Source organism: Phalangium opilio, unplaced genomic scaffold (genome assembly GCF_054372755.1).
Source record: "Phalangium opilio isolate 3A_F unplaced genomic scaffold, DU_Popi_V2 ptg000209l_1, whole genome shotgun sequence".
In the NCBI taxonomy this organism is placed as follows: domain Eukaryota; kingdom Metazoa; phylum Arthropoda; class Arachnida; order Opiliones; family Phalangiidae; genus Phalangium; species Phalangium opilio.
This window is the reverse complement of record NW_028324217.1, coordinates 21,135,140-21,157,800: the sequence shown is the minus strand read 5'-3', so window position 1 is coordinate 21,157,800 and position 22,661 is coordinate 21,135,140. Positions and strand designations below refer to the sequence as shown.

Below are 22,661 nucleotides of genomic sequence, written 5' to 3'. Positions count from 1 at the left end.
TTGATTCAAATTGCAATATTCCTGTGTGGAATAAGGAATTCTGTGTTAATTCAAACAAGGACGATCCTTGATTCAAATTGCAATATTCCTGTGTGGAATAAGGTATTCTGTGTTAATTCAAACAAGGACGATCCTTGATTCAAATTGCAATATTCCTGTGTGGAATAAGGAATTCTGTGTTAATTCAAACAAGGACGATCCTTGATTCAAATTGCAATATTCCTGTGTGGAATAAGGAATTCTGTGTTAATTCAAACAAGGACGATCCTTGGTTCAAATTGCAATATTCCTGTGTGGAATAAGGAATTCTGTGTTAATTCAAACAAGGACGATCCTTGATTCAAATTGCAATATTCCTGTGTGGAATAAATAGTTTTGGGGCTGTTCACGAATTACGTGTCATGAAAAGGATTGGAGGAGGGGGGGGGTCCAGGCAATGTTACGTAACAAATCATAATTTGACCTAAAAACCTTTTAGATAGTATATATTTATTATGGAAGACATTTCTTATTAGAATTTCCACTAAAATGTCGACTTATTTCTTATGATTTAGAGAGAAATAGACCAGGAAATTTTTTGTCTCAAAATACTACTAAACAGGGGGTTAAAGCAGTTTGTTACGTAATTAAGAGGGTGAACACTCCCGATTGTTACTTTTTGTTGTGGGGGCCATGGGTGGTTATGTAAAGTTGCTATTCAATTGTTTTCAGGTCTCATTTGGTTTCATGGCGCTCTAGCTACTGGGATTTCTGTATCAATGAACGTTGTTGTTGTCCATCAAGTTCTGTTGTCTAGATGTATGTTAATGTCAGGAATTTGAACTAATTGAGGATTTCTAGGCGACTGATAGTGGATTCAAAATTGATAAATTGCGTTTAATTGAAAATAATTTACTGCTTTAGTCGATGTGCGACAAAAATTACGTTCACAACCATTTCCCAAACGATCCCGTTTAGTAAGTCTTGGTCAAAAACCGAGCTTCGGGCAAAGTCACTGGATGTATGGTATAAAGTGACGTTCACAGCCATTTCCCAAACGATCCCGTTTAGTAAGTCTTGGCCAAAAACCGAGCATCGGGCAAAGTCACTGGATGTATGGTATAAAGTGACGTTCACAGCCATTTCCCAAACGATCCCGTTTAGTAAGTCTTGGCCAAAAACCGAGCATCGGGCAAAGTCACTGGATGTATGGTATAAAGTGACGTTCACAGCCATTTCCCAAACGATCCCGTTTAGTAAGTCTTGGCCAAAAATCGAGCATCGGGTGAGTCACTGGATGTGTGGCATAAATTCAAATCTGTTCCAAAAATGACGTTCGCTGCCATTTCCCAAACGATCCCGTTTAGTAAGTCTTGGTCAAAAACCGAGCATCGGGCAAAGTCACTGGATGTATGGTATAAAGTGACGTTCACAGCCATTTCCCAAACGATCCCGTTTAGTAAGTCTTGGCCAAAAACCGAGCATCGGGCAAAGTCACTGGATGTATGGTATAAAGTGACGTTCACAGCCATTTCCCAAATGATCCCGTTTAGTAAGTCTTGGCCAAAAACCGAGCTTCGGGCAAAGTCACTGGATGTATGGTATAAAGTCACGTTCACAGCCATTTCTCAAAAGATTGTGAGAGAGGAAATTATCTAAACCTAGTAACATTGGTGCGAGTGTAAAATCTAAATGGCATTTTGTCTCCAGGAATGTGTGCCAATCCAGGGATATTTTCATGATAGATCCACTATTGCAGTAAATTACTTGTGACGTCCTTTTACGATATGAAAGTATCTTTATTCAGTTAATATTGGGTTGGAAATCCCTATTTTTTTAAGTACCAACATTCATTCCTCTAGAGAACAGAACTTACAGGAAGCAACAATTTTCGCCAGGGCTTCATTATTGGCTTCTTTAACATCTGAAGCCATGATATTAAATTTTGTTGTTGAATGTATTACTTTGTTACTAAATTATTGATGTTGCGCAGTTAATGCCATTGTTACTAAATTATTGATGTTGCACAATTAATGAGTTTGTAGTATAATTGATAAGTTCGTTGTACTTGGTTCAGTTTAAATGGTTATGAAAAGAAAATATTAATATAAATAAATATAAATAAATATAAATTGAAATATAAACTCATTGTCTTTCTATTGAGCTTTAAATGGTGGTAAGAGTGGAATATTACAGCTTAATTTTGTGTGTCGGAAACTTGGTTATATAATCTTCTCGACACGGAGAGGTAATATTTTGGTTTTCCCAACTTGTTTATACTACAAAGATAATGTATGCCACATGATATTTAGTCTACTGATATGAGTATAAAAGACCCATCGTTAATGAGTAACGTGGCAGTTCTTACCCTACACGCGACGATCGACATTATGTCCAAATAAACTTTAATTAAAACTAAAACCGAGTTTGTCTTCCTTCACTCCAAACACAACATGGTGGAATCTCCAGAATTACCCACGCCTCAGTAAACATACGCCGTCCCAGATCAACTTTATCATCCAGCATGGCCAATTCGCCGCCACTGAACCAGTCTGCCATTTTTCAAATTACGCCACCACCGCCGTTCAACTTTTCAAGTCCTCATGATTGGCCGAAATGGATCCAACGCTTCGAGCGCTTCCGAAATGCGTCAGGCCTTCACTCCAAACCAGAAGTCGAGCAAGTTGACACGTTGGTCTACCTGATGGGGGACGCCGCTGACGATATTTTCGCCTCGTTTGCATTAACAGCCGCAGAGCAGAAGGTATGTCAAACTGTTGTCTCCAAATTTGAAAGTCACTTTATTGTCCGACGATATGTCATATATGAGCGGACAAGATTTAACTTACGGTTCCAAGAAGAAGGTGAATCTGTAGAGGAATTCATCACGGCCTGCCGTCTTCAGGCCGACAGATGCGAAAACGGAACGTTGCGGGATCACTTACTTCGCGACAAGATAATTATGGGGATCCAAGACAAGGCACAATCGGAATAACTACAATTTGAAGATGCCACGCCACTTACATTAGAGAAAACCATGACCATCGTCCGGCAAGCAGAAGAAATACGAAGGCAGCGTAAAACACTCCACAGACCAGCCGTGGACGCAACAGCAGAGTTAAACAAAGTATCGGCATATCGAAGACCACAATCATCAAGCCAGTCAAATTTTACTTCGACCGACCAAGGGGCCAGATACGGCCACAGACACACTAGGATTCCATGCCGATATTGTGGACACATTCAACAGCACGGAAGAGAAAAATGTCCAGCGTCTAGAGTTTCCTGTCGCAAATGCGGCAAGATGGGTCACTTCGCCAAAGTTTGCCTTTCCGCCGGCCACAATAGAGAAATCACCACCGAAGCAACTCGACAGTACGAACCGTCTGAATCCCAGACACTGGTTGGATCCGTGACGACCAGAACTCACCAATATATTGATGATGCATTTCTGGGTGAAGTCTCGACGACAGTACTAGGCGAGAAATGGATGGAATGCGTAGCAGTCAATGGAGTGCTCATTAAATTCAAGATAGACACGGGGGCAGACGTCTGTGCGATCCCAGAAAGAATGTATAATGATCTGCAACTCGGCCAAAAGTTGCTCAAGCCAGATAGACAGCTTTTTGGGCCTGTACGAACCCAATTGAATTGCATCGGAATGATACGGGCCGCCTTGGCGTGGAAAAGCGTCATAAACCACGACCACCTCTACATCGTCAAGGGACTGCAAATTCCGTTGTTGAGTCTTCTGGCCAGCCAAGGTCTCCGCTTAATTCAACGAACGGATTACGCTGAAATAGCAACAGTAGACAGCATCAAACCACTGATAGAGTTTCCCATGCTTTTCCAAGGACTGGGATGCATTCCGCAAATCTATCGGATCAAACTCATGAAGGAGGCCGTACCACATGCTATATCCACGCCACGACGCATACCGATTCCGTTGATGAAGAAGGTGAAGCATGAACTGGACAAGATGTTACAGCAAGGCGTAATTCGAAATGTCGAAGAACCTTCTGATTGGTGTTCACTTATGGTCGTCGTCCTAAAGCCTGACGACAATGTCCGCATCTGCGTCGATTTAACGAAACTAAACAATTACATTGAACGGGAAAGATACCAAATTCCGGCAGTAGACCACACTTTGGGAAGATTGGCTTGATGCCAAAGTATTTAGCAAACTGGATTGCAACTCGGGTTACTGGCAAGTGCCTCTTCATGCGGATTCCCAGGAACTTACAACGTTCATCACACCGTTTGGGAGGTTCTGTTTCACTCGTCTCCCCTTCGGGCTAAGTTCTGCGTCAGAACACTACCAGCGAAGAATTAATGAATACATCGAAGGAATTGAAAAAGCTCTCAGCCACCAAGACGATATACTAGTGCACGGGAAGACTGTAGAGGAGCATGATGAAAATTTGAGAAGGGTCCTCCAACGGTTAAGCGAAAATAAAGTCACGCTGAATGTAAAGAAATGCCAGTTTCGGGTCCCACAAGTCACATTCCTAGGCCACGTCATCAATGCGTCGGGCATCAAGCCTGATGAAGAGAAGATCCGGGCCATAGTCGACATGTCAACTCCGACAAACGTCTCGGAAGTTCGCCGACTCTTAGGAATGGTAAACTACGTTGGAAAATTCGTTCCCAACATGGCTCACCATCTAGAGCCGTTGAACAGTTTGCTTAGCAAGAAGAACGGATGGACATGGGGACCTGTCCAAGAGAAAGCCGTAGATTATCTCAAATCAACGCTGACGAGTAAACCTGTATTAGGCTTATACGATCCAAATAAACCAACTACTGTGTCGGCCGACGCCTCAGCTTATGGGATCGGCGCTGTACTTCGTCAGACACAAGCTGACGGCACACACAAGACGATTGCATACGCCTCGGCCACCTTGTCATCGACGGAGCAACGATACGCTCAAATTGAAAAAGAAGCACTAGCGCTCGCGTGGGCGTGCAACCGATTCCGCGACTACAACCTGGGCATCACCATCGTATTAGAGACAGATCATCAGCCACTGTGCGCCATCCTGCAGACAAAACAGTTGGATGACCTATCACCAAGACTACAGCGGCTTCGCTTCAGGTTGATGCGTTACTCGTACACAGTTCGACATATACCAGGGAAGCTATTGATCGAAGCAGACACTCTTTCGAGAAGTCCGTTGCATGACACAACAGAAGTCGAACTCCAACAAGAAATAGAGGCTCACGTTCACCTCCTCATGAAAAGCATACCTGCATCAGATTCCAGACTTGCTGAGATCCTGGAAGACCAACAAACCGACGCAGCATGCATATCCCTCAAACAGTATTGCGCGACTGGATGGCCAGAAAAAAAACGCGTCATGGCCCTCTGTGCTGAGTATTATGCGTTCCGCAACGACATTTCAATCCAAGATGGCATTCTAATGAAAGGAAGTCGACTCATTATACCACCAATACGACGCCAGGAAATACTGACTCGACTTCACGAAGGCCACTTGGGGATAGTCAAATGCCGCGCAAGAGCCAAGGTGTCCGTATGGTGGCCAGGTCTGTCACGAGACCTCGAACAGAAGATACAACGATGTGAAACATGCATAAAACAAGCGACAAATCGACACCAGCCCATGATGCCATCCGAAATCCCAGATAGACCGTGGCAAGTTGTGGCCTTAGATCTTTTCCACAACGACGGACTGTGGTACCTGTTAGTGGTTGACTACTTTTCGCGATTCCCAGAGGTATCGCAGATCAAGGATCAGACTACCGGAACAGTCATTAAAATGCTAAAGATAATCTTCGCCAGATTTGGGATTCCCGAGGTTATCCGAAGTGATAATGGACCCCAGTTCAATTTTACAAAGACCAGAGAGTTCGCCAATTTTGCAAAGACGTACGGTTTCCAGAGCATTACGAGCAGTCCCCGATACCCACAAAGCAACGGCTTCATCGAGGTTTCGGTCAAAACAATCAAAGCCAGGTTGAAGAAATGTGACGACATACATCTGGGACTCTTGGCCTACAGGTCTACGCCACTGAGTAATGGCTTTAGCCCTGCAGAACTCCTGATGAACAGACGCCTCAGAACGACCATTCCCACAAACCCAACCTTACTCAAGTCAGCAGTTCCTCCAAGTACCATGATACGACAACGACATGAAGCTGACCAGGAAATACAAAAGCGCAATTACGACCGTCACCATGGAGTGAGGAGACTACCAGATATCAACATAAAAGACAGAGTCTGGATCATTGACTTAAGGAGAGAAGGTGTAGTCAAAGAAAAAGCCAGAGAGCCTCGTTCCTATGTCATTGAAACCTCGAAGGGAGACATCCGCAGAAACCGGTTCCATCTTGTAAAAATGCCGAACACAAAGCTTCAGACATCAGAGAACATAACTTTTGACAATTCGCCATCGATATCCTCACCACCAACACCAACCATCCCGGCAGTTCCGGACATAGAACTGAACAACCCGACTGATGCGAACACGGCACTAACAGCAACAACCAGCTCCAGCGTTCCGAATCATGACATGATTAGCCAGGAACTAACCAGCCTGACAGATGCGAACACGGCACTAACAGCAACGACCAGCTTCAGCGTTCCGAATCATGACATGATTAGCCAGGAACTAACCAGCCTGACAGATGCGAACACGGCACTAACAGCAACGACCAGCTCCAGCGTTCCGAATCATGACATAATCAGCCAGGAAATAGAGTCGCCAAGCACTTCGAAGAGTCACATCAGTTCAGGCTGCGAGACAAGTATGGAAGTACGAGTCCTAACTTTCAATCATGGAAGAGACTTAACAACGCGAGATCCAAACGCAGCCATAACAGACCACTAATAAGAACTAGAGCCGGAAGAAACATAAAACCGCCGTTTAGGATGAACTTATGAAAACGAACGTAGAAGGGAGAGAAAGAAGGATAACGTATAAACATATCACACCCTCTATATTATTAATATTAGAACTAGTGTAACACCCTGTATATATTCTATTGTTTTTTATACTACAAAGATAATGTATGTCACATGATATTTAGTCTACTGATATGAGTATAAAAGACCCATCGTTAATGAGTAACGGGGCAGTTCATATCCTACACGTGACCATCGACATTATGTCCAAATAAACTTTAATTAAAACTATAACCGAGTGTGTCTTCATTCACAAACACAACATCTTGCCGTGTCGAGGAGGGTCTGGTTTGCTCTTTCCGCAACACCATTTTGTTGAGGAGTTCCAGGTATCGTCATTTGCCTGTCAATTCCGAGTTCGCTAAGCGTCGCCTTGAACGAATTTCCCATATATTCTCCCCCGTTATCACTTCTTAAAGTGCCTATCTTCGTTTCTTGAGCATTTTCTACTTTTCGTCTATACACGTCAAATTTCTCCTCAACTTCGCTCTTTTTTAGTAATCAAGTAAACCTCAGTGTATCGTGAATAGTCGTCTATAAAGGTCACGAAGTATTTCTTGCCTCCCTTCGATATTGGCGTGATAGGACCACAAACGTCCGTATGAACCAATCGTAAGGGTTTTTCTTCTCTAGTGAAACTTTTCTTCGGGAAAGGAGTAGCTTTCAATTTTCCTTCCATGCATGTTTCGCATTTGGAATAGATCTTCTCTTCCATGACGTCTAGTTGTATATTACTTTTGTTTGACATTTCTTTAACAGCCGTAACATGTAAGTGACCCAAACGTTGGTGCCATAAGTCTAGTGTCTTTGACATGGCTTTGTTGGCAACCTTCTTCGGTTGTACTTCATGAAAGTAATAGAGACGTTGTTCTTTTCGTCCTATTGCTATTTGTGCTTCGTCTTTTCTTTCTATCGTCGCGGAATGTTTGTCGAGTAAGATGCTGGCGTCTTTATCAGTGATTTGGCTTGCTGGTAGCAAATTTCCCTCAAGCTCCGGGATGTACTAGCGTAAAAGTCGCTAGTTGACTTAGGCCCTTATAAATCGAATTTAATGTAATCATGAATTGGAAATAAACTAAACTTTGAATGAATGTAACCTCCATTTTCTGCCGATAACTCGATTTGCAAATCTCCAATTCCAGTTGCAGTTAATACTCCACCCCCTGCCACATCCACAGTTGCACTTTCTTCCTTGAAGGTAATGAAACTTTTCCAGCTTGACGTCATATGATCAGTGCATCCACTGTCCAACATCCAACGACCATTGGACGAAGCATGTCCATGTCTTATGGCAGTGAGAGCCGCGTGTGATATAGTTGGGTTTGCTCTGTTAGAATTTTCTTGTCTCTTGTTTACATATGTCGCCTCATGTTTTACGGAAGTCGCTTTGTACTTTCCATTCTTTTCGTCTTCTTCTCGTGTGCAGTTTCTCGCTATATGTCCAAATTCTAGACAAGTATAACATCGCAGACTAGCGTGGGATTTTGTGTCGTCAACTACACTTTCCACGTTTTTTTCTGCTGCCGTTGGACCTATGCATTCTATTTTCACGTACTGTACTTCTGCCTCTGCTATATCGTCCTGTGTTCGAATGTCTGTAGTTACTTTGTGCAGCAGGAATACATAGATTTACTACTTGGAATCCTTAAGAGGCCATTTTATGGGCCTGGGTGTCTGACTGAAAGGGGAAGCGGTGTAGAAACCGTCACCGTTGACGTCATGCATAATTTATTTGACGTATTTTGCGACCTGCGCCGCGACTCCCACGACCTATGCGCGGTGAACCCGAATATAAACATGATCCGTCGTCTGAACAAGTAGACCAAGGATTACGTTTCTAAAAAAAGGGCGAGACTTGCTTTCCGTTAAAAACTCGATATTACTATTCTCACAGAATGGAGTAAAAATTTAATTCCTTCCACCTTTCACCAAAGTTATACAAAACCAAAACATCAGTATCCCTATTCAAAGGCTTAGGGTTTAAGGGGAGGTAAATGTCATCTTTTCCCGAAATTATTACAGCATTCGTTTTCAATACTGAATTTCGAGCTTCTAAATCGTCGACTTTAGTTAGAGTTAGAGAAATTTCCGCCTCAAAAACGTCGTTAACGTCAAACTGTTCCAGGTTCTCGCACTTTTCGACAGGCTGGGAAATAAGGATATTTTTTAAACTAGTCCTTGGGACCAGTGACCCCTCTAGTCCCCGAAATAATTAACTGGTCTCCGGACTGGTCCCAGCCTTTGTTCTCCAATAGATTTGCAATTAATAAACTGGTCCCGAGGACCAGTAACCCCCACTTTTTGAATTAAAAAACTAGTCCAAGCAATTAATAAACTGGTTTTGGACCAGAGGAAGTGTGCTATTTCCCAGCCTGCTTTTTCGACCATTTCGGAGCCGAAACTGATGCAGACGACAGCTTAAGAGGTCATGATCTCGATCTGTCCCACACATAGACATTATAACACTATTAAAGCCTAGACAAACTATTGGGGAAAGCGGTCCTTGAACGTTTTTGTGAGGGATTTTTCGCTTCTCCTCCTTCGCATGTGTGATAGGGTGAATGACTGGTGGCGCCCCCTATCGACGAGCGAAGGAGTTATTAATAAGGAGTAGTGGCACTCTATGTTAACTCCCTATAGGGCATAATAAGTCAAACCCTCGGAGATGCCATTACTCCATTTTATACGAGCTAAGAGCGGAAAAACGTATTTTTTAAATTTTACACCTGTAAAATCTTTTAAAAAACACTTGGAACTTGTATTTCTACTTACTTTCGAGGAAATACCACCGTTTTCTGAAGGTAAGAGTCTTTTTTTATACATTTATTAGTAATAAAAACATTTAAGGCGAGCTAAGCCTTGGTCTTGTAAAACACGGCAGATGAGTGATTTTGAAAACGACGCTAATCCTCGCGCTAATCACTAATCTGGTGGTATTTCCTCGAAAGTAAGTAGAAATACAAGTTCCAAGTGTTTTTTAAAAGATTTTACAGGTGTAAAATTTATAAAATACGTTTTTCCGCTCTTAGCTCGTATAAAATGGAGTAATGGCATCTCCGAGGTTTTGACTTATCATTCCCTATAGGGTGTTAACATAGAGTGCCACTACTCTAAGCTCATCCTTATTAATAACTCCTTCGCTCGTCGATAGGGGGCGCCACCAGTCTTTCACCCCATCACACATGCGAAGGGGCGAATGCCCTAAAACCGTCACAAAAATGACTCTCAACTGTTCCTCTTGTATCTCTATGGTCCCACACATTCGCATAACCAATGAGACGCGAGGAAGGAGGAGCAGGCGGTTTAAAAGTTTTTGGCGCTTCCCCTCACAGTCAATCAGATATTTGTATGGGGTCTATGGCCTCTTATAGATTCCAAGTACTAAATCTATGTATTCCTGGTGCAGCCATAGCGGAGTTACTGTCGTCTTCTTCTTTCACACTTCTTCTACAGTGTTGTTCTAAGTGGCACAATTGTGCCTTTTCGGCACATTTTAAGATCTTCAGCACCGAAAGCACATTTGGCCTGTTTAAAGCACATTTTCAAATTTCATTTTTAACATTAGCGTCTATGGGACGAAAATTCCGCCACTAGGTGGCGCCAAAAGCCTTTCGTTGGGGGGGGGACGGAAATTTTCCTACCCCCAGGGGGGGAAAAGCACATTTTGAAAAAAGCTTCCATTGGATCAGCACATTTTACTATTGGGGAAAGCACCTTTCCAAAAGTCGAAGGAACAACCCTGTTCTTCTATACTGGTTGGTAGATTCAAGCCTTTTCTCTTCCTCGAGTAATTTCGACTTCAATGTTGATAAATCAAGGTCATTTTTATCAATTCGTAAACTTCTGACAAGAAATGCATACTCTTTCGGTAGTCCAAGAACGGCAAAACCAGCCAAGACTACTTCCTCAAATTCAAAACCAGAGTGGCTTACTTTATGGTACAGAGCACTTCTTCTAGTGAGGTATTCTCCAATACTTTCATTTTGACCATTTCCGGTGTTAACGAAATCCTTTAAAATAAGAAGTCCGTGCCACGTGTCGAAAGTAGTGTGTATATTTTTTAACGTATCCCAAATCGCTTTTGCACTTATGCATTCTGCAATGTCATCTAAACTTTCGTCATTTACAATCAGGTACATAACGTTTTCGTTTTTAAATACATCATTAACCAGAAAAGTAAACCAAATAATCAAGCTGTGCTAAATTATTCAAACCTCTTTGTATGATTTAGAGATGGATCCAGGTCCACGGTGGCGTACCGAATATGCCAAAATTGGCAGGTCATCACGCAAAAGCTGTAAAAGCAGCATAGCTAAAGATGAGCTAAGAATGGCGGCAATTGTTCGGTCACGAATGTTTGATGGAAAGGTAAATATCAAAATTGAGCATCTGATGACGCGAGTAACATTAATTTCTTATTGTGGAAACAGGTTCCAAATTGGTACCATTTTCTTTGTTTTTTCTAAAAGTTTAAAGTGTCAACTGAGGCTGACATCTCACACTTTGAGGCTTTACGTTGGGAAGATCAAGAGAAAATGAGTAAAATTTCGAGTGGGTCTCAAGCAGCAGCTGCTGCTTCAAGCAAAACCCCATCTAAAGGAACAAAGAGAAAAAGCTCCTCCATTGAAATTCAAGACTTCTCAACTGAATATGCCGAAAGTAATCGGTCATCTTGCAAAGGTTGTGGAGAAACAATCGTAAAAGATCAAGTTCGCATTTCAAAACTTGACAGACAGAGTGAAAAAGCTAGACGATTTGGTCCACTACCAGCGTGGTATCACGTTGATTGCTTTGTACAAGCGAGAGAAACTTTGGAGTTTTTTGAAGATGGCTCTAAAATACCAGGATTTAAGACACTCGGTGTTGAAGATCTAAAGGCCATCAAAGAAAAAATAAAGAAAATAGAAGTCACTCCACTAAAGAAGATAAAGAAAGTGTAGCGAAGTTGTGCGACGATAAAATATTCGCTTAGCATATTGCTAAGATCACGATTAAAAGTTTAAGGGGAAAACCTCACTACAAAGAGGAATAAATATAAACACGTGGTCCGGGCTCGTTACCCTTACTTTCTCTAGCGGGGTAGCGTATAAAGATTAAAATACTATTGGTCAGTATTTCTAGGGGATTTTTAGAGAGGGAATAATTAAACGACATTGAGAGTTACCAAGGTCTTAATGTTTGCATAACCAATAAACTAAAATAATAAACATGCACGCGACAAAGAAAATAATAATAAAAATAAAACTATTCATGCACAATGAAATAATAAATTTATAAAAACAAAATGGTCATGACCCATTCTCTTACTTCTCGTTAAGCGAGATATATGCCTATAATGGTTTCAAATGATCGTACAAAGTTTCAAAGTTTTAAAACAAATACTTCTTTTCTAGTTCCCTCACGCCAAGAAGCAGTGTAAGCACAATACAGCTCCGTGGTGTAAGTGGACTAGCCTCCCGCGTTTAGTGAACGCGAGCTCCATCTAGCGAGAACAACTCTTCTAATATGGCAATCCTTCCCCTTGCGTTGGTTTCTCGGCAAGTATTTAATGGAATGGTCTATCAAATGCAATTCTTAGCTTTACTAGTACAATTAAATGCAAATCTTGACCCTACTAGCACAATTAAATGCAATTCTTAACATTACCAGCACAATTAAATGGAATACTTAACCTTACAATTAAAATTTCCTTAATTTTAAAAAACAAACAAAGAAAAAAATATCATCACCTTACCACAATCTTCTCCCTTCACAGGCGAGCGAAAAATTTTATACTGCCAAAGGCGATAATGTGGCACAACAGCTACAGGAAGGTCGGACTAATAGCCCTATCGTAGATATACATCATACGATGTAGCGACATGTATAGAGATAGTTGTATTATCAGTGTCAGCGTTTCGATTAAAATTCAAAACGCAAAAACTTTCAAAGATTACCATCTTTTATTTATGTCTCCATTAAAGAGTGCAAAACAAAATTATTGAAAAAATGTAACAAGTACAATAGCAATTTTAAGGGACTTATTTAAAATTGCGTAAATTTAGAAAAACATTTCTTGAACATGAAATTAGTTGAAAATTTTGTTTGGCCAATAAAAACTACAAACACATGTTCGTTTATTTGGAGTAAAGCTTTGAAAAAAACCCAACAAAACGAGTAACTTTATACAATAATCACTAAATAAGAGAAAACTAAATCTGAACAAAAAAATTAGTATGTAATTCTGTATTACTTTTGAAAAATTGTGTAGCTTTTGAAGGAAAATTCTGGAATACGAAAGTAATACTAAGATAACAATGTTTGGGTTAATTTGAAAAAATGCTTTGAAAAAAAAAACCCCTGACAAAAGGAGGAACTTTTCCTTGTCACAGTGTAATCACTAAACAATAAACAATATTTATGTAAGGATACTAAGGATGTAACCTAAGATGTAAGTAACTACAACTGCGCACAATTCTAAATTACTTATTTAAAAATGCTCAGTTTTTTTTTTGAAGAAAAAAATCTGTGTACAAAATTCAACAACTTGTTTTATTTAGAAAACAAATGCACTAATTTGAAGAGGAAAAAAACCAAGTAAATATGAGTGAAGTTACACGCATTTTAAGAACTTAATTTGCGCAATTAAGATCCAACTCAGGAAAAAGCTGAATTAAAATACCAGTAATGGTTTCCTTCATCATTTCTTGAAAGTAAAAATTCTTCAATATCTTAAGGAGGTTTTTGGCCAAGTTCTTACTGACAACAGTTCGAGCGAGGTAATATTTCAACAGATCCGTATCGTATTCAGCCAACGTTTCGATAATGGGAAGATGATCAGGAGATAACAAATTCTTGTCATAGCTCTTGGGCTCAATGCTATCAATTACCATTTTGATGGACACAGCGTCTTTGTTTACAGCCAATTCAGAAGTGATGTCATCAAAGAACCTTGAATCGATAACTTTAATTAATTCTTCTCTTGGGAATCTGGTCCAACAATATCTGAACAAAACCCCACGGTTGTAGCGTCTGACAAACTCGAACGCGCCATCAGCAAACTCTACCAAATCATTGCCGTTTGTAGCTTCAATGACGCCTTCCAATTTGCCAATGTAATGGCCCAATGCTTTTAGAATATGTGTATTTCTTGGCCACGCGAAGTATGATATGTTCATCAATAACTCTTCAGGAGGTTCAAATTTGGATACTAATGCGCACATTTGCGTGTAATTTAATTGACTCAATAAATATCCCTGACCTGAAACTTCTGAAAGTTGGAGAGGGTTGTTGCTTGCATAATTCGATGGTTTAAAAATAATATCCAAGGCCTCAATTTTTTTTTTCTTCAGTTAAATTATTAAACAGAAATTTTACTGTTGATTTTCTAAATTCCAAACGATGAAAAACCATGACAAAAAATTGAACATCAATTGTCGTAAAAAAAGATGGGTCTAAAAAGGAATAATCCGGCGGGGGCAGCCCTCCTACTTTATAAATCCAATATCTAACCATCAAATATTCATTATCATGGAAATATTTTAAATGCTGTTCTTCTCTGATTCTTGGCCACAATTCCCCAATTTTATCCTCCAAACAGTACGTGCACGCCATGTAAAAACTGAATGTCAAATCCAGGTCACTTTGATTCTCTAGTAGTAATCTGGTCGTCTTGGGTCGATTTAATGAGCCTTCAACAGTCCAGCTCAAATTGGAGAGTTGGTGTTCCAGGGTAATGTCAGTGATGTGGTTTTTGATTTCTAAAAGCCAATGATATATTTCATTTCCTACATCATTCAATATCATTAGGGTAATTTCTTTAAAAAGTGTTGGTATGTTGGAACGCTTCAGTTCGTCAATTGCTCCGTCGTTCAGTGACTCGAGGTTTAACCGAAAACGCAGAGGATATCGCAAGGATTTTTTAATTGAACTAACCCATACTAACGAGGCGAATTTAGTCAGGGCTTGGCGTTGGAGCGAAATCATAGGCAGTTTGGCAAGCTCCATTTTTAATCATTCAATACGGCTTTTAATAAATGGGCGTATTCCCAATGCGTAAATACTTGATGTATCGAATCTTCAAAATTTTCAATAGCGAGTAATAGTGTTAACTAAATGTTTTCGATATGAATCTTCAATCTAATCATCAGGAATTATCGCTTTTGTTGCAATGCGACTGACCTAAAACCATAAAAATTAAACAAGAACTAGAGGTTATTTCTTCCATGCAAAAGCAAGAAAAAAACATGCATTATTGCAGTCATCGCTAAATAAAAAATGCATTAATGCAGTTATTGCAAAATAAAACATTCCAAAAGGGATTTCAAAAATGAAATACAACTCCATGCATCTTACAAGAAGATAGATTGCTAAAACGCATCACGATGGTACCCATAGTTAATTGTAATTACCGACAATTATCTTCAATTTTTCTAACTTCAGAGCTTCAAACAACGGTTTAAAATATGTATGGATTTAACAGTCACAGTAAAACGTTAGAGTATGATGAAATACTAATTAAACGAGTACACCAACTGAAATATTTAAGTTAATGCCAAAATTAAAGGAAATGCCACCCCACATGTCTCCCAAAACAAGCTCAAATTTCCTTCTAGAAAACAGATGAGAATTTGAGAAAGGACTCTGTTTCCGCCCAAACGCCAAGTTTTCCAGCACAAAATAAACACCTATAATGTCGTTTCGGCAGAAAAGTAAATTAAGGAAAAAAGTAATTATAAAAACCTTTGCACGTCTCCAATTCCAGTTGCAGTTAATACTCCACCCCCTGCCACATCCACAGTAGCACTTTCTTCCTTGAAGGTAATGAAATTTTTCCAGCTTGACGTCATATGATCAGTGCATCCACTGTCCAACATCCAACGACCATTGGACGAAGCATGTCCATGTCTTATGGCAGTGAGAGCCGCGTGTGATATAGTTGGGTTTGCTCTGATAGAATTTTCTTGTCTCTTGCTTACATATGTCGCCTCATGTTTTACGGAAGTCGCTTTGTACTTTCCATTCTTTTCGTCTTCTTCTCGTGTGCAGTTTCTCGCTATACGTCCAAATTCTAGACAAGTATAACATCGCAGTCTAGCGTGGGATTTTGTGTCGTCAACTATACTTTCCACGTTTTTTTCTGCTGCCGTTGGACCTATGCATTCTATTTTCACGTACTGTACTTCTGCCTCTGCTATATCGTGCTGTGTTCGAATGTCTGTAGTTACTTTGTGCAGCCATAGCGGAGTTACTGTCGTCTTCTTCTTTCACACTTCTTCTATACTGGTTGGTAGATTCAAGCCTTCTCTCTTCCTCGAGTAATTTCGACTTCAATGTTGATAAATCAAGGTCATTTTTATCAATTCGTAAACTTCTGACAAGAAATTCATACTCTTTCGGTAGTCCAAGAACGGCAAAACCAGCCAAGACTACTTCCTCAAATTCAAAATCAGAGTGGCTTACTTTATGGTACAGAGCACTTCTTCTAGTGAGGTATTCTCCAATACTTTCGTTTTGACCTTTTCCGGTGTTAACGAAATCCTTTAAAATAAGAAGTCCGTGCCACGTGTCGAAAGTAGTGTGTATATTTTTTAACGTATCCCAAATCGCTTTTGCACTTATGCATTCTGCAATGTCATCTAAACTTTCGTCATTTACAATACATAACGTTTTGGTTTTTAAATACATCATTAACCAGAAAAGTAAACCAAATAATCAAGCTGTGCTAAATTATTCAAACCTCTTTGTATGATTTAGAGATGGATCCAGGTCCACGGTGGCGTACCGAATATGCCAAAATTGGCAGGTCATCACGCAAAAGCTGTAAAAGCAGCATAGCTAAAGATGAGCTAAGAATGGCGGCAATTGTTCGGTCACGAATGTTTGATGGAAAGGTAAATATCAAAATTGAGCATCTGATGACGCGAGTAACATTAATTTCTTATTGTGGAAACAGGTTCCAAATTGGTACCATTTTCTTTGTTTTTTCTAAAAGTTTAAAGTGTCAACTGAGGCTGACATCTCACACTTTGAGGCTTTACGTTGGAAAGATCAAGAGAAAATGAGTAAAATTTCGAGTGGGTCTCAAGCAGCAGCTGCTGCTTCAAGCAAAACCCCATCTAAAGGAACAAAGAGAAAAAGCTCCTCCATTGAAATTCAAGACTTCTCAACTGAATATGCCGAAAGTAATCGGTCATCTTGCAAAGGTCGTGGAGAAACAATCGTAAAAGATCAAGTTCGCATTTCAAAACTTGACAGACAGAGTGAAAAAGCGAGACGATTTGGTCCACTACCAGCGTGGTATCACGTTGATTGCTTTGTACAAGCGAGAGAAACTTTGGAGTTTTTTGAAGATGGCTCTAAAATACCAGGATTTAAGGGTATGTTATCGATTGGGCGTGTTATCAAAACAGCATTGTCCAAAACGGCATTTTCATAAACGCGTTTGCCATTATAGCCATTTCTCGTTTTAGCGCATTTTGATTACAGCGTTTATATCTTGAGCGTACGAAAGTACGCCTTTTCCAAAATATTGTTGTTTATCTGCATTAACTTCCCAAAATAATATGTCTTTTCCAAAAAATTATATTTTATATTTACTTCCGATATAACATTACTCCTTTTTGCATAATATTGTTCTTTGTCCTACATACTTAATATAATAGATATTTCCCTTCCTATGAATCACAGTTTGGGCGGAAACAGCAACCGCTGTTTTGGGAAATAGCGCTGTATTGAGAAACGCGGAAACAGCAACCGCGGTTTTCCTTCCACGCGGTTTTGCAAACCGCTGTTTTAGGAACCGCTTTATTCCAAAACGCTCTTTTGAAAACCGCTCAACTACCCGTGAACCGGATTTAAGACACTCGGTGTTGAAGATCTAAAGGCCATCAAAGAAAAAATAAAGAAAATAGAAGTCACTCCACTAAAGAAGATAAAGAAAGTGTAGCGAAGTTGTGCGACGATAAAATATTCGCTTAGCATATTGTAGGGGTGTGCGAATACCACTTTTTGGGTATCGAACCGGTTATCCAATACCAAAAAATTTTCCTTATCAAATACCGAATCGAATAGTTTATTCCAAATCGAATACCGAATAGTTGGGCCTTGGTGATTTTTTTCCTTCCCGATTTATCGCGAATAGTTAAGCCTAGAAACCGCGAATATTTAACCCTAATATTCGCGAATACTAGGCCAACTATTCGCGGTTAATCGGGTAGTAACCCTAATATTCGCCAATAGTCAATACAAAGCAAGGAGAAGAACATTTAGAAGCTCCAAAATTTCAAAATACCTCTCCTCATTGGTGGTCAAGTATTTCTTAAAATTTTCCTATGCACTTGCTGGTAGTTTTTGATGGGAGACAAATAAAATTGGGATGATATTTTTTTAAATAAGGTGGGTCTCTCTAGTGCCAAGGACCAAAATTTATGGTAGTCGAACTTTAACCGAATGGTCAGTTCGGTATTCGATATTCGAATCGAATAGTGAAAATAGGCTTATCGAATACCGAATCGAATTATTCGGTTCGGTATTCGATCGAATTATTCGATTGAAACGGTTAACCGCACACCTCTAGCATATTGCTAAGATCACGATTAAAAGTTTAAGGGGAAAACCTCACTACAAAGAGGAATAAATGTAAACACGTGGTCCGGGCTCGTTACCCTTACTTTCTCTAGCGGGGTAGCGTATAAAGATTAAAATACTATTGGTCAGTATGCCTAGGGGATTTTTAGAGAGGGAATAATTAAACGACATTGAGAGTTACCAAGGTCTTAATGTTTAATTTTAATAAACTCACTAACAAATGCATAACCAATAAACTAAAATAATAAACATGCACGCGACAAAGAAAATAATAATAAAAATAAAACTATTCATGCACAATGAAATAATAAACTTATAAAAACAAAATGGTCATGACCCATTCTCTTACTTCTCGTTAAGCGAGATATATCCTATAATGGTTTCAAATGATCGTACAAAGTTTCAAAGTTTTAAAACAAATACTTCTTTTCTACTTCCCTCACGCCAAGAAGCAGTGTAAGCACAATACAGCTCCGTGGTGTAAGTGGACTAGCCTCCCGCGTTTAGTAAAGAGAACAACTCTTCTAATATGGCGATCCTTCCCCTGTGCGTTGGTTTCTCGGCAAGTATTTAATGGAATGGTCTATCTAATGCAATTCTTAGCTTTACTAGTACAATTAAATGCAATTCTTAACCTTACCAGCACAATTAAATGGAATACTTAACCTTACAATTAAAATTTCCTTCCTTTTAAAAAACAAACAAAGGAAAAAATATCATCACCTTACCACAATCTTCTCCCTTCACAGGCGAGCGAAAAATTTTATACTGCCAAAGGCGATAATGTGGCACAACGACTACAACAGCTACAGGAAGGTCGGACTAATAGCCACATCGTAGATATACATCATACGATGTAGCGACATGTATAGAGATAGTTGCATTATCAGTGTCAGCGTTTCGATTTCACGAAATTAAAATTCAAAACGCAAAAACTTTCAAAGATTACCATCTTTTATTTATGTCTCCATTAAAGAGTACAAAACCAAATTATTGAAAAAATGTAACAAGTACAATAGCAATTTTAAGGGACTTATTTAAAATTGCGTAAATTTAGAAAAACATTTCTTGAACATGAAATTAGTTGAAAATTTTGTTTGGCCAATAAAAACTACAAACACATGTTCGTCAATTGCTCCGTCGTTCAGTGACTCGAGGTTTAACCGAAAACGCAGAGGATATCGCAAGGATTTTTTAATTGAACTAACCCATACTAACGAGGCGAATTTAGTCAGGGCTTGGCGTTGTAGCGAAATCGCAGGCAGCTTGGCAAGCTCCATTTCGAATCGTTCAATACGGCTTTTAATAAATGGGCGTATTCCCTATGTGTAAATACTTGATGTATCGAATCTTCAAAATTTCCAATAGTGAGTAATAGTGTTAACTAAATGTTTTCGATATGAATCTTCAATCTAATCATCAGGAATTATCGCTTTTGTTGCAATGCGACTGACCTAAAACCATAAAAATTAAATAAGAACTAGAGGTTATTTCTTCCATGGAAAAGCAAGATAAAAACATGCATTGCTGCAGTCATCGCTAAATAAAAAAATGCAGTTATTGCAAAATAAAACATTCCAAAGGGGATTTCAAAAATGAAATACAACTCCATGCATCTTACAAGAAGATAGATTGCTAAAACGCATCACGATGGTACCCATAGTTAATTGTAATTACCGACAATTATCTTCAATTTTTCTAACTTCAGAGCTTCAAACAACGGTTTAAAATATGTATGGATTTAACAGTCACAGTAAAACGTTAGAGTATGATGAAATACTAATTAAACGAGTACACCAACTGAAATATTTAAGTTAATGCCAAAATTAAAGGAAATGCCACCCCACATGTCTCCCAAAACAAGCTCAAATTTCCTTCTAGAAAACAGATGAGAATTTGAGAAAGGACTCTGTTTCCGCCCAAACGCCAAGTTTCCAGCACAAAATAAACACCTATAATGTCGTTTCGGCAGAAAAGTAAATTAAGGAAAAAAGTAATTATAAAAACCTTTGCAAGTAGCCAATTCCGAACACTCGATGAATTCTTTACTATTTACATTAAACGATGTGTTTTTAACAGACAATATTCAGCGGCATGCCACGTTTTACCGCTTTTTTGAAGCAGACGACTGAAGACGGCTTTGTTTGGTCACTTTCAGCGTGGGAAATAAGGCGGTGGCACACGGCAAATGACCAGTTTAAAATTGCCTGGACCAGTTTAAAAATTAAATCGGAGGGGGGGGGGGTCAGTGGTCCACAGGACCACTAAGAAAATTCAAGGGTTTCCAGAGTCCAGACATTAGGTATAGTCTGTCAAACGAAAGAAGAGCCCTGAGAAATTTGTCCAAATTGGTGTCGCCACCATCGACCCCATAGTACTTTATACTTGTTTTGTTTTGTCAATAGTCGTCTGTAATATAGTCTGCTATAAACAGATAGGCTTAATCGCAATAGAACCAATAAATTTTGCTATATATATTTAATATGTTTATGTTTCATGATTTTTTACGATCATCGAGTATTAAAGAATAAAAAACAAAATTAACGACAAGACACCAGTTTTACCTTCGTTGAACTAGCATTGCAATATATTTTAATGACATAAGTTAAAGTACTTGTCCATAAGTCTAAGTAGTAAGTAGTTCAGTATCAAAGCGTCTTCAGTCCACATCTTCATCAGAGTCTTCGCTGTCTTCTTGCATATTAATTTTAAGAGGTTCAATTGTGGTTTCGATGATGGAATCTTTTTCCCAATACTCATGCATTATATTCTCGACGTGAACTTTATGAAATAATCAAGCGTCACAAGTCCAGACCAGAACCCTGAAGTACGAAATTGACGAGGTTGCTAAAAGTAGAGGTCACACGGTAGTGAGGATTCCACCGTACCATTGCCAGTTTAACCCGATTGAACTAATATGGGCACAAGTGAAGAACGACGTTGCGAAGCAGAATTCTGGTTTCAAACTCTCGACGGTCAAAGATGCAACATTGAGGGCCATTGAACGTGTGACACCAGAGAATTGGTGTAAGGCAATAGAGCACGTCGAGAATATAATGCATGAGTATTGGGAAAAAGATCCCATCATCGAAACCACAATTGAACCTCTTAAAATTAATATGCAAGAAGACAGCGAAGACTCTGATGAAAACGTGGACTGAAGACGCTTTGATGCTGAACTACTTATGGACAAGTACTTTAACTTATGTCATTAAAATATATTGCAATGCTAGTTCAACGAAGGTAAAACTGGTGTCTTGTCGTTAATTTTGTTTTTTATTCTTTAATACTCGATGATCGTAAAAAACCATGAAACATAAACATATTAAATATATATAGCAAAATTTATTGGTTCTATTGCGATTAAGCCTATCTGTTTATAGCAGACTATATTACAGACGACTATTGACAAAACAAAACAAGTATAAAGTACTATGGGGTCGATGGTGGCGACACCAATTTGGACAAATTTCTCAGGGCTCTTCTTTCGTTTGACAGACTATAATACAGGGTGTTTCTGGAAAGTCTGGCACAAATTAACACGCATGTTCCTTGGGTCAAAAGGAGTCCGAATGGTCCTATGACGTTTTGGGGTAAAGCGCTCCGTTGCGACGTTATGGGCGCTCAAAAGTAGGCCGAAAAACAAGGAGATTTTGCAGAATTATAGCACTAGTATTGTGGTTTTGACCCAATTGTTTTCGATTATTGAGCATAAGGCAATGATCGAAATAAGTTCAAACCTAGTGGAAGACCGTGAACGTGTTAAACGGCCAAAAGCGTTAATCCCTTTGTTTTTATTAATGATTGTAATTAAAGGTAAGGAAAGTAGCTCAGATACTGGTTACTTGTTTGTTCAGATGTACTGGTAACTGACCAGTCTTTTATTCTTTATTTGAATTAGACACATTACTTTTACAATAATTCGAATGAACCCCATTACTTTTACAATATTAATTCGAATGAACCCCTTAACCTTTACAATAATTCGAATGAACCCCTTAACCTTTACAATAATTCGAATGAACTCCTTACAATAATTCGAATGAACCCCTTAATTTTTACAATAAATCGAATCGAACCCATTAATTTTACAATAAATCGAATCGAACCCATTAGTTTTCCAATAAATCGAATCGAACCCATTAATTTTACAATAATTCGAAACGAACCCATTACATTTACAATAATTCGA

General features: G+C 39.2%; 2 protein-coding genes and 1 long non-coding RNA gene across 3 annotated transcripts; 2 read left to right on the top strand and 1 right to left on the bottom strand.

The window, feature by feature from the left end:
• The first annotated feature begins 7,334 nt into the window (after positions 1-7,334).
• On the top strand, positions 7,335-12,054 carry LOC149621236 (poly [ADP-ribose] polymerase 1-like). Its single transcript, XM_089855100.1, has 4 exons — positions 7,335-7,513; positions 10,774-11,034; positions 11,133-11,269; positions 11,371-12,054. The coding sequence occupies exons 3-4, from the start codon at positions 11,135-11,137 to the stop codon at positions 11,839-11,841; spliced, it is 606 nt and encodes a 201-aa protein (XP_089711226.1). The 5' UTR covers positions 7,335-7,513; positions 10,774-11,034; positions 11,133-11,134; the 3' UTR covers positions 11,842-12,054.
• Positions 12,055-16,435: 4,381 nt separating this feature from the next.
• Positions 16,436-19,309, top strand: LOC149621235 (poly [ADP-ribose] polymerase 1-like). The gene is made up of 3 exons (XM_089854735.1): positions 16,436-16,773; positions 16,875-17,259; positions 19,113-19,309. The coding sequence occupies exons 1-3, from the start codon at positions 16,639-16,641 to the stop codon at positions 19,307-19,309; spliced, it is 717 nt and encodes a 238-aa protein (XP_089710861.1). The 5' UTR covers positions 16,436-16,638.
• A 92-nt stretch (positions 19,310-19,401) lies between these two features.
• On the bottom strand, positions 19,402-20,759 carry LOC149621234 (uncharacterized). The gene is made up of 2 exons (XR_016375371.1): positions 20,477-20,759; positions 19,402-19,923 (listed from the first exon to the last, which is right to left on the bottom strand). It is a non-coding gene; the product is annotated as an uncharacterized LOC149621234 (long non-coding RNA).
• Between the last annotated feature and the right edge of the window lie 1,902 nt (positions 20,760-22,661).